Here is a 13,917-nt window from a genome sequence, read left to right on the forward strand (position 1 = left end):
CTAAACATGTTTTCTCAAACAATGACCTATCAACTCTATATATAACCTATATCCAAGGCTATTCTCTACCACGAATTGACAAGTTACCTTCCGAGGGTTTCTTAAACCTCGAGGGTTTAAGAAAAGTAGTTACACTCAGACCAGTCTCTCCTAAAGTTATCTTGCCAGACCTGCCCCTTTCTCATTCCCCCAGGCGGCGTACGAAACTCTGGAGACGAGGCCAAGACCTCGGTCTTTCTGAAAGAGAGCAACCTGCTGCCAAGAATTTGGTATTGGTCTGAATGGGGGCGGGGAGCCAGACACCCGGGAAGATAGGGACACGATCCGGCTGGTCTTCACAACGCGGGACCTTTCTCCCTGAGGACGAGAGGAGCCACCGGGGCACAGGGCACAGCGAGAAGCAATGGGTCAGGGTTAGCAGCTATCGGAGAAGCACTTAAACTCCTTCCGGTTGCAAGACAGTGCACAGATACCGGACTGAGAAGAGGGGAGCTCCCCCGCGCTGCGCTGCCCAGGGTCCTGCCAGTAACGCCCCCGGGGGAGGTGGAGCGGCTCCCCAGTCCGGCCCTCTCTCCAAAAGACAGTGATGAAGACAGGGAACCAACCCCATGACAGACTCTCAGCCCCCTTAACCGCATTCACTACCGGAACAGCCTTGGAACAATCGGGAGAACATCACCCGGCGGGCTTTCAGTATTTTACCTTGTGTTATGGTACCAGCCGACCGCCATGTTTCGCAGAAGCCCGGGCCGCCGGGCTCCCGTTCACCCGAAAATATCGCGAGAACAAAAGCGACAACCACCGCTGAAAACGTCAGATGGGAGACAATGTAGAGTTCTCGCGATATTCCCTTTGCTTACGGAGCCCTTTGTGAATCAACAGGTGTGGTCGATATGAAAGGGGTGTGGCTAAACAGAACAGAGGTTGAAATGTATTTTAGGTGTAACCACGTGGCCAATAAGGAATCAGCTTCTCCGGGAAGGAATGGGTTACCTTTGTAATGACACTTAGGGGCCACAGAATGAATCTCAACGCCTCATAGAGTGCTTCATCACTAATGACAGACTTGGGCACAGGTTTTATCATTTGCAACCCTAATGCGTATCAGTACAATCTGCATCATGTTTTGTGACTTCTGTATTGGCCTCCTTATTTCCTCATGTCAAGAACATTTAGACTCCCTTTTTCAAACGAAATTTCACTAAATTGAAACTATCCCAGAATATAAAAGCAGATAAAGTGTTTCCACTGATGCAATTTCATTTCCAGACTTTTCATGTCAGGGTTAGTCCTTCACATATTTAAGAAGAAGCTTACTGTAGTGGGTAAGAGCTTAGAGCTTTAGGAACTGGTGCTAAATTTTAACTAGGATTTCCTGGGTTAAAATTCCGGTTCAACCATTTATGGGCACATTATTTCATCTCGTTTCCTTATCTGAAAAATGACGCGATAATAATAATTTCATGTGGTTGTTATGAGATCTAAGTGAGTTAATAAATATCTAAACTGTTTCTTTACCTTAGCCACAAAGGTACCAGCAAACCTTCCTTCTTTGTGGGTCTAAGATTATATGGGCTCTTGCTTGCATGGAAGCTAGCTGTTGTTCACTTAGTTACATCTGGTCCCTGGTCTCCAGAGGAGTCTGCTTTCACGATAACAGCTGACCCCTAAGAGTTGGAATTCCCGGTATAGCAAAACTGACTAATTTGATCCTCCTTATTTAAAAAACAACTCACCATTTTCCAGACTACCAAATGAAGACAAAATTAATTTCCCCTGAAGATTGAAACTCAGCTTAACTTCAAAGTGAGGTGAATACTTAATCCTATGTTATTGGTGGTGGGTGTTATATCTGTGAAACAATTTGCTTAACACAAAAACATTACATTATATATTACCTGCAGAAGAGAATTAGGAAATAGGTTTTAAATTGGGGATTTAAACTGGTGCTAAACAACCTGTACTTTTGTTTTTTTAATTTATTTTAATGTTTATTTTTGAGAGAGACAGGGAGAGGCAGAGAGAGTGCATGCAACAAGTGGGGAGGGGCAGAGAGAGAGAGAGACACAGAACCCAAAGCAGGCTCCAGGCTCTGAGATGTCAGCACAGAGCCCAAAGCAGGGCTCAAACCCACAAACCACGAAATCACAACCTGAACCGAAGTCGGATGCGTAACTGACTGAGCCATCCAGGCGCCCCTAAATAACCTGTATTTGTACAGATGCTCAAAAGGTGTTTTCATGTTGCTTTTTTTTTTCGTTATAGTTTGAGTAAAAGTTTTAGCAAGTTAGTAAAATTAAGATAGATAGATATACGAATGCCCCACAAACACCTCAAATTCGATATATTCCAAGTGGATCTTATTATCCCCAAAGCTATTTCATCTCTTCTATGCGTAGGAAAGTCAAGGGTACCACTAACGTTAGATTCAATCAGTTTAGAATCCTGTGTCTCCTCCCCCTTCTTACTAACTACCAGTCCTCATGATCAGACAGTTCCTTTTATAAAACTATTCTCAGTTTCGTGCTATACACCAGGTGCCTTCATTTTTACTTGCTTCTATTATACATGATTATCAATGTTATACTCAAATTGTGTACTTACATTTTCAAACATTGTGCTTTACACTCTTAAATAATTTTATCACCTACCAAGTTAGGACTTAAAAATCATTTTTCATGTGCCAAGTTTAAACTTGGTACGTCAGCTAATGGATAAATATTTTCAGTATGTTTATAGTGGCACTATCTGCCATTTAATATCTCTGTTTCAGTACACTTACCACCAATATCTATAAAGCATTGTGCAACATTTCAGTATGACTAATAATAGATCATAGGGACCATAGATCACTCAGTTAAACCTGTGACCTGGCCATTCATGTATCAAAGATTCGCTGAGTACCTTCTATATGACAAGTGGTGTGTTAAGTACAGAACATGACCTAGTGACAAAGCAGACAATTCTTGTGGAATTCATACTACATTGGGATATACAGTTGCCAAATAATAAGCCCCAAAACAAATATATGACTGTGGCTGGTGTCATTTATCTTAATAGTTAGTAGTAAACTATTTATTTTAATAGTTATTAATAATGTATTATGTGTATGCAACATTTTTTATTATGGTCTTCAATAAATTTCAACACAAAAACATCCAGCTGAAATACAGATTTTATATAATATTCTCTACATTGATTACAACATTTGAGTTGGTATTTTGCTTTTCATTTCCAAACATTCTTTCACTAATATTTTTCATCTTTGCATCATAGCTGTATTGTCTCATCTATTTGATTAGCTGTTTTTTCTGAATTCTCAATATTTTAAAATAAATTGTAGCTCTTTTATATTTCTTAAAGCTTTTATTTTTTAAATATTTATTTATTTTTGAGAGAGAGACAGAATGTGAGCAGGGGAGGAGCAGAGAGAAGGAGACAGAATCTGAAGCAGGCTCCAGGCTCTGAGCTGTACCCACAGAGCCTGACACAGGGCATGAACTCACAAACCGCAAGATCATGACCTGAGCTGAAGTCAGTCACTTAATCGACTGAGCCACCCAGGTGCCCCAAAATCTCTTATTTTTATTTTTATTTATTCTGAGAGAGAGAGAGAGAGAGAGGGAGGGAGGGAGGGAGGGAGGGAGGGAGAATTCCAAACAGGCTCCACACAGTGCAGAGTCCAACTAGGGGCTTGAACCCATGAACCACAAGATCATGGCCTGAGCCGAAATCAAGACCTGGACACTTAAATGACTGAGTCATCCAGGTGCCCCCAAATTTTGATTTCAGTAATATGACATAAATAGAAATGTCTGCAAGCTTTATCACCCATCAAACTCAGATGCCTTCAGGAGTCAGGCTATCTGCATATGTGTCTCATCCAAAAGCTTTCAAAGTCAAATTTCTTTCCAGACCAAATGTCTGATAACCCTATAACAATCACTACCTAATTTTCACCTGTTGATGTTAATATTTATAAATTCATAAATCCAGATGAACTTTGGAAGAGAATATCTAGGAGCAAGTATATTTGTATCTGTGTGTCTTTATGTTTGTATAATTTTTATGTACATGAGCAAACTGGCATAAGTACATAAAAAGGGGGAAATAACAGTATGCTATGAGAGAAAAAAACAATCAACTTTCAATTGAGCAGAGCAGAAGATATTTTTCCATTTTATGGTATAATTATCTAACATTGATGTTGAGCTAAAAAGATGAAATAATTTCCATCCTATATATGGGATGTGTCCCTACAAGGTAATTTTCATATCAGGTCAAAAATACATGAACATCTAAATATATAAATAATATATGGTCAGGATAGAGATGCTTTGACTAAAAAATATATACCTTACTATCACTGTTCAAAAGAACCTAACTTGGCAAATTCTTTTATTTGTTAAACTTGTTTTCCTAAGTAAAGGATAGTTGAGCCATCAGTAGTTAGGGCCTCTCCTTTCTGTCTGGGTCTTAGAAGGAAAGAAGCCAGTGAGACATAAGCATTCTCCTTTACCCTACACACACTTCCTCCTGAAGTAGGATTTGAGGGGGTAAGCTTGGTCAGAAGTTGATTTTCTTCTAATGGAGGGTATTTACATTGGGGGGAACCCCCTTAAAGATCAGAGTCTTGGGCGCCTGGGTGGCGCAGTCGGTTAAGCGTCTGACTTCAGCCAGGTCACGATCTCGCAGTCCGTGAGTTCGAGCCCCGCGTCAGGCTCTGGGCTGATGGCTCAGAGCCTGGAGCCTGTTTCCGATTCTGTGTCTCCCTCTCTCTCTGCCCCTCCCCCGTTCATGCTCTGTCTCTCTCTGTCCCAAAAATAAATAAACGTTGAAAAAAAAAAATTAAAAAAAAAAAAAAAGATCGGAGTCTTTGACACAGATTGGGGCTGCTGCCCAATGGATATCACTTCCATCCTATAAGGGTGGTGTTCTAGAACACACCGATCCCCCTTGGTATTCCCATAATAGCAGTGTTGCAGATCGCTAAGCCTGAGTTAGGAGAAACCACTAACATCAGTCTGTTGTAAGCCAACTCCATGTTGAACGCATAGGAATCCATTGCAGTCTTCCCTTTGGAGGCCAAAGGTGGAAAAATATGAGGCTGGGAGATTAGTACCATTCCCATATTTTTCTCTTTGTCTATACACCAAACAAATTGTTTTGATTCAGTTAAGCTATGAGATTTGTCAGGGAAAAATTGAAAAGATTTAATTATGATAAAGCTTTAAATGCGCTAGCAAAGGCCATAATGGACAGTGTGCCTTCTTCCTTGCTCTCTCTTGGATCATCCTTCAGGAAAATGCAGTTCCGTCACAGGCATACTTAAGAAGTCCAGTGGAGAGGCCCCCATAGTAAAATTTGCTTTAAGTGTTCCCAATGAGAAGTTTAAAGCCACTCAGATTCCTGACCCATTGTATGAGACCTCTTTTTCTCCGAAATCTTACATCATTTTCTTGTCCTTAGTACTCTTAAATTTCAGTGATGTGTCTGATACGGATCCACGTCTTCACTGGTGTGCAGTGTATCCAGTGGCTCATTTCAGCCTGACAGCTCATGCCCTTTGGTTCTAGGAAGTTTTCTTATTTTCTTAATTTCTCTTTTCTATTTTCTCTGTTATTTCATTCTTATACTCCTATTGTTATATAATATCTTCTGGACTTTATAAACATTAAGAGGAAATGGGACAAACAGCAGGGAAATAAAGAATTATATTTTGGGACCCCTGGGTGGCTCAGTCAGTTGAGTGTCCAACTTCGACTCAGGTCATGATCTCATGATTTGTGGTTTGAGCCCCATGTCTGGCTCTGTGCTGATAGCTCAGAGCCTGGAGTCTGCTTTGGATTCTGTGTCTCCCTCTCTCTTGCCTCTCCCCCACTCATGCTCTCTTTCTCAAAAATAAACAAACATTAAAAAAAATTATACTTTTTGCTTTATACAACCACAGTATTGTTTTTTTTTTAATTAGCACTATTTCTTTGCATTTATTTCTTTAAAAGGTATAAATTAAAATTAAGTAAAATTAAAAGCAATGTATGATAATTAGGAAGCGGGGGAGACTTCTGGTTGCCTAAATACTCTTTTCTCATTTAGTTCCAGAACCCTGGACAATAAACTCAAATGAAGAACTATATTCACAAGCTTGTCAAGCAGGGTGAGCAGATATGTAAGTAAAAGTCATTGAGTAGGACTTTTTTTTTTTTTAACATTTATTTATTTTTGAGACAGAGTCAGAGCATGAACAGGGGAGGATCAGAGAGAGAGGGAGACACAGAATCCATAACAGGATCCAGGATCTGAGCTGTCAGCACAGACCCTGACACAGGGCTCAAACTCACGGACCGCAAGATCATGACCTGAGCCGAAGTCAGACGCTTAACCAACTGAGCCACCCAGGCGCACCTGAGTAGGAGTTTTATGAAAGCCATTTGTTCTCTTTTCTCCTTACCTTCCCTCTTCTCCGCTTGGAATGTGTGTGTGATGGCCTGACCCCAGCAACAATTTTATGACTTATGGATTGAATTCATACACTGAAGATGATGGAGGAGGAAGACAGAAAAAGCCTCAGGCTATCATAGCTGTCGAGCTGCCTCCTAGTTTCCTGACTTCATTTAGGGAAGAGAATAAAATCCTAATTCCCTCAAGCTACTGCAGTAAAGTCTTTTTAATTAGCATCTGGCAAGTAATTCCTAATGGATTCAAAGAAATTTTCACTATTTTTGACCTCTGAAAACAGAACCTCCCCTATTACATATAAGCCTTGTTTTTACCTCTACATTTTATTTTCATTCACATGTCCAAGTGTGTGCATGAAGCTGGCCCCATTCCAGTATCTCCCTGCTTCCAGTGTCATTTCCCTAGTTCAAACTCCACACGTACACTACTAGTATTGTCCTCTGAAAACACTCATCGTTGTCATATGGTGATTAAGGTCTGCAATCATCAAAACCTATGCGCTGATTCTGCTGTGAAACTAGCTGTTTAAACATGCTCATGCTCTCTCAATAATAAATAAACATTAAAAAATTTTTTAATATAAGGGGCGCCTGGGTGGCGCAGTCGGTTAAGCGTCCGACTTCAGCCAGGTCACGATCTCGCGGTCCCTGAGTTCGAGCCCCGCGTCAGGCTCTGGGCTGATGGCTCAGAGCCTGGAGCCTGTTTCCGATTCTGTGTCTCCCTCTCTCTCTGCCCCTCCCCCGTTCATGCTCTGTCTCTCTCTGTCCCAAAAAAAATAAATAAACATTGAAAAAAAAATTAAAAAAAAATTTTTAATATAAAACAAATCACTTAACGTCTCTTGCTTCAATCTCCTCATTGGTAAAATGGGAGAGACGATGCCTTTCTGATAGGATTGGGCTTAGAATTAAATTAATATATGTAAAGTAGTTGGCACACAGAAAGCTATTAAGGTAGCCTGATGTCATTCCCCAATTAAATCCTTTAGGGATAAGAAAGAGAATTATTGAAAAAGACGTGGAGACATAAAGAAATGAGTAACTGAAAAGATATATAGGTACTTATATTCTCAAAGAGCAAGTCTTAATGAAATCAACCTTTCCCCAAGTAATATATGACAGTCTCTTCCTGCCACATGTAACAGTTTATTGCTGGATTTTGGCCACATTCAACTATCAGAGTTTAATCAGATTTGACCCATCCTGATAAAAGTTATTAAAGCAATTAAGAACTCTGAAACTACTTGAAAAAGGCTGTGTACAATTCAATGATTTTAGAAAATTTATGGAGTTGTGCAATCATTGCCATAATCCAATTTTAGGACATTTTCATCACCCCCATTTTGTTATCTCCTGCTCTCACCCATAGCCCTAGATAGCCATTGTTCTGCTGTCTCAATAAATGTATTTTTAAGACACTTCATGTAAGCGGAATTACAGTCTTTTGCAACTGGATTCTTTCACTTAGCAAAATGATTTTGAGGCTCACTTTTTAAACTTTTAATTGTTCCCTTTTGTACAAAAATATTTTTAAAGGATTCAGGGTGTGGGGAATCCTCTTTAAAAGCTTTATTTTAGGAAAATGCACAGGATAATAATCACATGAATTGAAAGTTTACTAGGAGCCAGCTACTCTTTTAAGTGTTTTAAATTTATGAACGCCTTTAACTATAGGATATCTCTATGAATAGGTTTCTTTTATTACCTCCATTTTATAGATGAGGAATTAGAAGTACAACAAGGCTAATTTGCCCAGTCATAACACTGATTAATGATAGAGCTGGAATTTGAACCCAAGAAGTCTGGCTTCAGAACCAACACTTAATCCCTATGCCCTGGGCTATATTAATAGCCCAGGGGTTATTAATATTACATTCAAAACATTTTCATAAAGATTAGCTTGAATAATTAAAGGAACCCAATGGAAATATCAGGTAATGTCTGGCATTCAGAAGATATTCAGACACATTTTAAACCCTTTTTCCCTAGAAGAGAATGGATAGTACAAAATGTAACTGCCAGCATTAACTAAGAAAAATTAACAAATAGGCTGACCATTAAAAGTGACATCAGCAAATACAAGTCGCAAGAGCAATTCATGTTCTAGATAAAGGGAATCACAGAAAATGATAGGGCTTAATGCTCTAGATGTATGTGGAACATTCTAATTAACCGGACAGAAGGATAAGTTCTACCCTGAGGAACTAGTGTAATTAAAATGGCCTTAAGTTGGGGAGGGGGATGAATGAGATAAAACAGATTCAGAATACACTGATCAATGTATAGAATTGTTGAATCATTATATTGTACACCTGAAGCTAATATAACATTGTATGGTAATTATACTTCAATAAAAATATTTTTAAAAGCACAGTGATATGGAAAGATCTCCAGCCTGTATGATCAAGTGGAAAAAGCAAGTTTAGAACAATTTACACGTTATTCTTGTGTTTAATGGGAGAAAATAAAAACATGCATTCATGTTTGCATTTATTTGCACAAAAACACTGGAAGAGTATACAATAATGCAATAAAATTTAAAAAGGCCTTTAAGTAAATTTACATGGTGTATTTGATATATACAGAAGCATATATAAGTTATGAAGTAAGATAATATCCATGAAGCCACCACTCAACTTAACTAGAAAATTATTAATAGCATTGAAATGACTTGTGTGTGGTTCCTCCAGCATATCTTACTGCCTTCCCACTACTCCAAATACTGGGCTACATTCCCTGTTTTTTTTAACCATATATGATGTAAGCCTAAGCAAAATAATGTTTAAATTTGCTGGTTTCTGAGCTTTACAATGGCACCTAATCTTTTGAATTTGCGTTTTAAGTTCAGCATTGTTTCTAAGATTCACCTAAAAAGCCTGTGGACTGTTTTCTATTTTTTACTCCTACATGAGTATACTACATTTTGATTATCCATGCTTCTATATGGGGTATTCGGAATTCCAGCATTTTGCTGATACTTACATTTCTGTAAACATTCTTGTACATGTTCAGTGGTCATGGTTGCCTCATTTCCTCTATGACGCTGTCTCAAACCCGACTGCACATTACAATCATGCCAGGAGCTTTAAAAAGCTCCAGATTTTACATCTTATTGCAGCCATGGTTGAAGACAATTCCCTAGGGCATACACCTAGGGGTAGAATTGCAGACTCAGAGGACACTGGCATCTTCAATTTTCCTGATCAAGTCTCAGTCTTCCAAAGCTGGAGTTCCTGATTACTCCCCAGCCCCACCAGCAGTGAGGAGATTCCGCTTGCTCCACATTCTCATTATAATTATATTGTCATACTATGCAACTGTTTGCCAATTTTGGAGAATGCAGAAAGGCATTGTTCCTTGCTTTTGTATTCTGTTCCATTGGTCAATCTCTGCAGCAATATTATAATCACTGTCTTAATGACTATAGCTTTTAACCTGTTAAAATTCTCCCACTATATTCTGCCTTTTTCTTAGTTTTTTTTTAATGTTTATTTTTGAGAGAGAGAGAGAGAGAGATTGAGTGCACAAGCAGGCGAACTGCAGAGAAAGAGAGGGAAACAGAGGATCTGAAGCAGGCTCTGTGCTCTGAGTGCAGAGCCCAGTGTGGGGTTCAAATCCGTGAACCATGAAATCATGACCTGAGCTGAAGTCGGTTGCTTAACCTACTGGCCACCAGGTACCCCTCTTTTTTTTTAAGTTTATTTTGAGAGAGAGAGAGAGAGAGAGAGAGAGAGCGAGAGAGAGAATGAATCCCAAGAAGGCTCCATGCCATCAGCACAGAGCCCTATGTAGGGCTCGAACTCACAAACCATGAGAGATCATAACCTGAGCCAAAATCAAGAGTTGGATGCTCCACTGACTTACCACCCAGGGGCCCCTATTCTGCCTCTTTTTAAGAGATTTTAGATGTTTTGCTCCCAGCAATTGTTTGTGTTGCCATTATTTGACAATTCGATAATTTATTCTTAGTTTATAAATATCTGTAGGGAAAAGAAGAATGAGAGTGATAATCTTGTGACAATACAGCAAAGACCAAGATGAAATCAAGACCAGTGCCAAACACTATTGATCTTTGGTGAGAATTAGATACTTGTTAGACTTAACATTGTTGACTCTTGAACTGACAACATGCATGAAACACTGGAACTAGATTGCTGAAAATCATATGAAAGAAACAATGTGGGGGTGGTGAGAAGAAATGAAGTCATGCAATTTCTGGCTTATGAATGAACACATTTGGGGCAGCTGGGTGGCTCAGTCAGTTGAGCGTCCAGCTCTTGATCTCGGCTCAGGTCGTGATCTCACGGTTTGTGAGATTAAGCCCACGTCAGGCTCGGCACTGATATTTCTCTCGCTCTCTGCCCTTCCCCCATTCTTTTGCACACTCTCTCCCTCTCAAAATAAAATAAAAAGAACGAACACATTTTCCAAAAACATAAATGACAGGAGAAATTCAGAGTATGTAGAGTTGTCGATAGGAAAATAGTTTGATACAGATTTCTTTAACATAAGTGTTTGGCATGTATCACTTTAAAACAAAACAAAACCAACTAATACTTGAGCTCAAATATTGCTTCTGCAAAACCATCACCCATTCCTGCAGAAAGTATCGGTTGTTCTCTCTCAGGCTGCCATGTTGAATGGTAATTATCTTTGTGTATCATTCTTCTCCATTGTAATGAGAATCTAAAGATGAGGGAAACTTCTTTCTTGCCTCTATTTGCCACATAGTAGGGGCTCAAAAATGATATTTTTAAATACATACATGGAAAATTAGGTGATTAGGTTTCTAATTTCTTTAAATTTGGCTATATACCTACTGTATCAATTTACATAGTGTTGATTGCAATCTGGCACACATATAGCTTGACCTTGCAATGTAGGTCAAAGTAAGAAAGTGTATGCCCTTCCTCAATTGAATTGGCTTTCAGCCAGAGGCAGGGCAAGTACAACAGTCTAAGAGGCCTCTTCAATACAGAAAAGATTAAATATGGAAGAATTTCAAAATTATTGCCAACTGAAGCTGAAAAGAGAGTACCAAATAGCTTCTGACCCCTGTAGGAAAATCAGGCAGCTTCCCGAGGTGGTACATAGAATGCTAATCCCACATCCTTTGCTGACAGAGCCCTGAAGTATCACCACCACCAGGTCACTGTCCCTGGAGGTCACAATGGAGATTGTGCCAGCACCAAAATTAACCACTAGCAAATCTCACTGTGAAGCAAAAAAGGCTTTAGACAGGACACTTTAAATTTTTTTTTAACATTTATTTATTTCTTGAGAGAGAGCGAGCAGGGAAGGAGCAGAGACAGAGGGGGAGTCACAGAATGCAAAGCAGGGTGCAGGCTGAGCTGTCAGCACAGAGCCTGACACAGAGCTCGAAGTCACAAGCTGCAAGATCATGACCTGAGCCAAAGTCAGATGCTTAACCAACTGAACCACCCAGGTGCCCCAGGACTGACACTTTAATACAGCCCATCTTTAATCCCTTCTAATGTAATCTGATAAAAAAAAAAAAGAGAGAAATTCAACAAGAGACAAAGTAAAAATTGTACAAAATAGATTAACAGAAGAACTAGAGAATCCCCATTGCAAATCTCATCATCCATTTTACTCAGAGACCCTGTCAAAAAGCATAATTGAAATCAATGCAGGCAGTTTAGAACAATGTTCATGGAAGAAGTTTTTACCAAATACTAGGATATTTATAATACTTTCCCTTTGTAGCATTTGCAAAAGAGACCAAGGATTGAAAGAGAGTGTGTGGGCTGAGGACAAAGAAATGACAGAAAGGGAAAGAAAGATCAGAGAGAGAATGAGAAAATATATTGCCTATCTCCTTATGAGTTGCTCTTTCATGGGGTTATATATGTGCTTCCCTAAAGTTGAACTATACTCTGTTTCTGAATGCTATAATCTTGGAAACCAAATGATAAATTTTGGGTGGAAATATATAAAATAAGAAAAAAAAGTTGCTACAGGCTCTCATTCTATATTACATATTTCTGTGGTGGATTTCATTCAGTCTTCTGGCTCAGGGACCTCCCTTAGTTCCTTCTCCCTTATTCTTAGCTACAACTTAGAAAGATGAGCATATTGGTTCACTGAGGTTCAGATGAACTGCTTTGTAAACAATTGAAATATCCTAACATTTTATCTAAAAAATTTAAAAATCAAGGGATAAGCCTGATAAATAATTCCTTAAATGTCCATTGTTCATTGAAATTCTGAAACTTAGAGGGATCGTTCCTATCTCACTGTGCTCAGTGCACTGTTGTGTGTGAGGGAAATTAAGAATTATATGGACTGAATAACATTTGCTTGTATATTCTAATTTTTACCAAACTAGAAAAATAGTACAAGTGTATATGATTGTATTCAAATAATGACATATACATGGCATACTAAATATGAATTTAATGACATTTCAGATTATAAATTCCCAGGAGGCATGAATCAACATTATCTTTCTGTGTTCAATGTTTAATATTAAACGCATGTACACACCAAATCCAAGCTCCTCTGTGACAAGGGTTGGAGGAAGGGTCACTGGGTCTTTTAACACTGACCAGAGACTTATTTTTCAGAGATGCTGTTAGGTACTTCCTTTCCCATTTACGAACAGAGTTCCACCATGCTACTCTTTAGTGATCACACTTCTCCTCCAGTGACAGATGTGATCCAGTCCCTGTAGGCAGAAATTCTGGCAAAGACTGTTGGTGCAGTGGGCTGGCAGTTACTGCTGCCCCAGCTCACGATACCGATGAGCTTGTATTGTCCGTCCTGCACACACTGCAGAGGGCCTCCCGAATCTCCCTGCAACCGGCAAAAAGAGAAGTTCTTCTAGCTGCACAATTCATAATGGATGCTCACCTCCACCGCAGAGGTGATCAGACAGTGCGTAAGTCATTCTGCCACCTCTCATTTCTGCTCACGACAGCAGAGGCAAATAGGCAGTTGGTGGATATTACAGATCTCTGAATCAGATTGAAACCTCTATTCTCAAAAGGAGGCTAAAAGGTACATTAAACACAAAGTCATTTAATGCTGACAACAGACTGCGTCTTGCAGAAAGTTTCAAGCATCTACTTAATATAAATCACGAAATTATGGCTTTGAGTTACATTAAAATATCTTTATATTTTCAATGCTACTAGAAGCAGATGCTCTGAGCAGTCTAATTCAGCTGTGAAGTTGAGACATAATAAATTATTTTTATAGGTCAAAAACAGTAGAACATCATCAATTTCACACAGTCACCCAAGCAAATGAACGAGCAATTCCTTTTGAGAATTGCATTCACTTCGAGTTTCAAATTAGCAATGACAGTACATCAGCTTAGCAATGTACTTCCTCTTCTCACTTTTCATTTTACAACTACCATGCACTCATACCTCTTTGTGGTCAGCAAACACCCATTCATGAGACACACTGAGAAGAAAACTGCACTCATCAGCAC

General features: G+C 39.2%; 2 protein-coding genes across 4 annotated transcripts in view; both read right to left on the reverse strand.

Moving 5' to 3' along the window:
* Positions 1-767, reverse strand: part of ERGIC2 (ERGIC and golgi 2) — a 43,768-nt gene extending 43,001 nt beyond the window's left edge. The window contains exon 1 of one of the 3 annotated variants that reach the window (XM_047065741.1): positions 703-767. The gene's annotated coding sequence lies outside the window, so the exon portion shown is untranslated. Of the gene's footprint in view, positions 1-87; positions 168-702 lie in introns of those variants that run through there. The other 2 variants (XM_047065739.1, XM_047065740.1) reach the window with 2 other exon arrangements.
* A 12,342-nt stretch (positions 768-13,109) lies between these two features.
* Positions 13,110-13,917, reverse strand: part of OVCH1 (ovochymase 1) — an 84,626-nt gene continuing 83,818 nt past the window's right edge. Inside the window, exon 29 of the mRNA XM_047066339.1 lies at positions 13,110-13,274. Coding sequence (XP_046922295.1) covers positions 13,110-13,274 — 165 coding nt within the window. The remainder of the gene's footprint in view (positions 13,275-13,917) is intronic.

This window comes from Lynx rufus, unplaced genomic scaffold (assembly GCF_022079265.1).
Source record: "Lynx rufus isolate CCGP_SWC_20201006 ecotype Redwood Valley unplaced genomic scaffold, mLynRuf1.p SCAF_7, whole genome shotgun sequence".
NCBI lineage: Eukaryota > Metazoa > Chordata > Mammalia > Carnivora > Felidae > Lynx > Lynx rufus.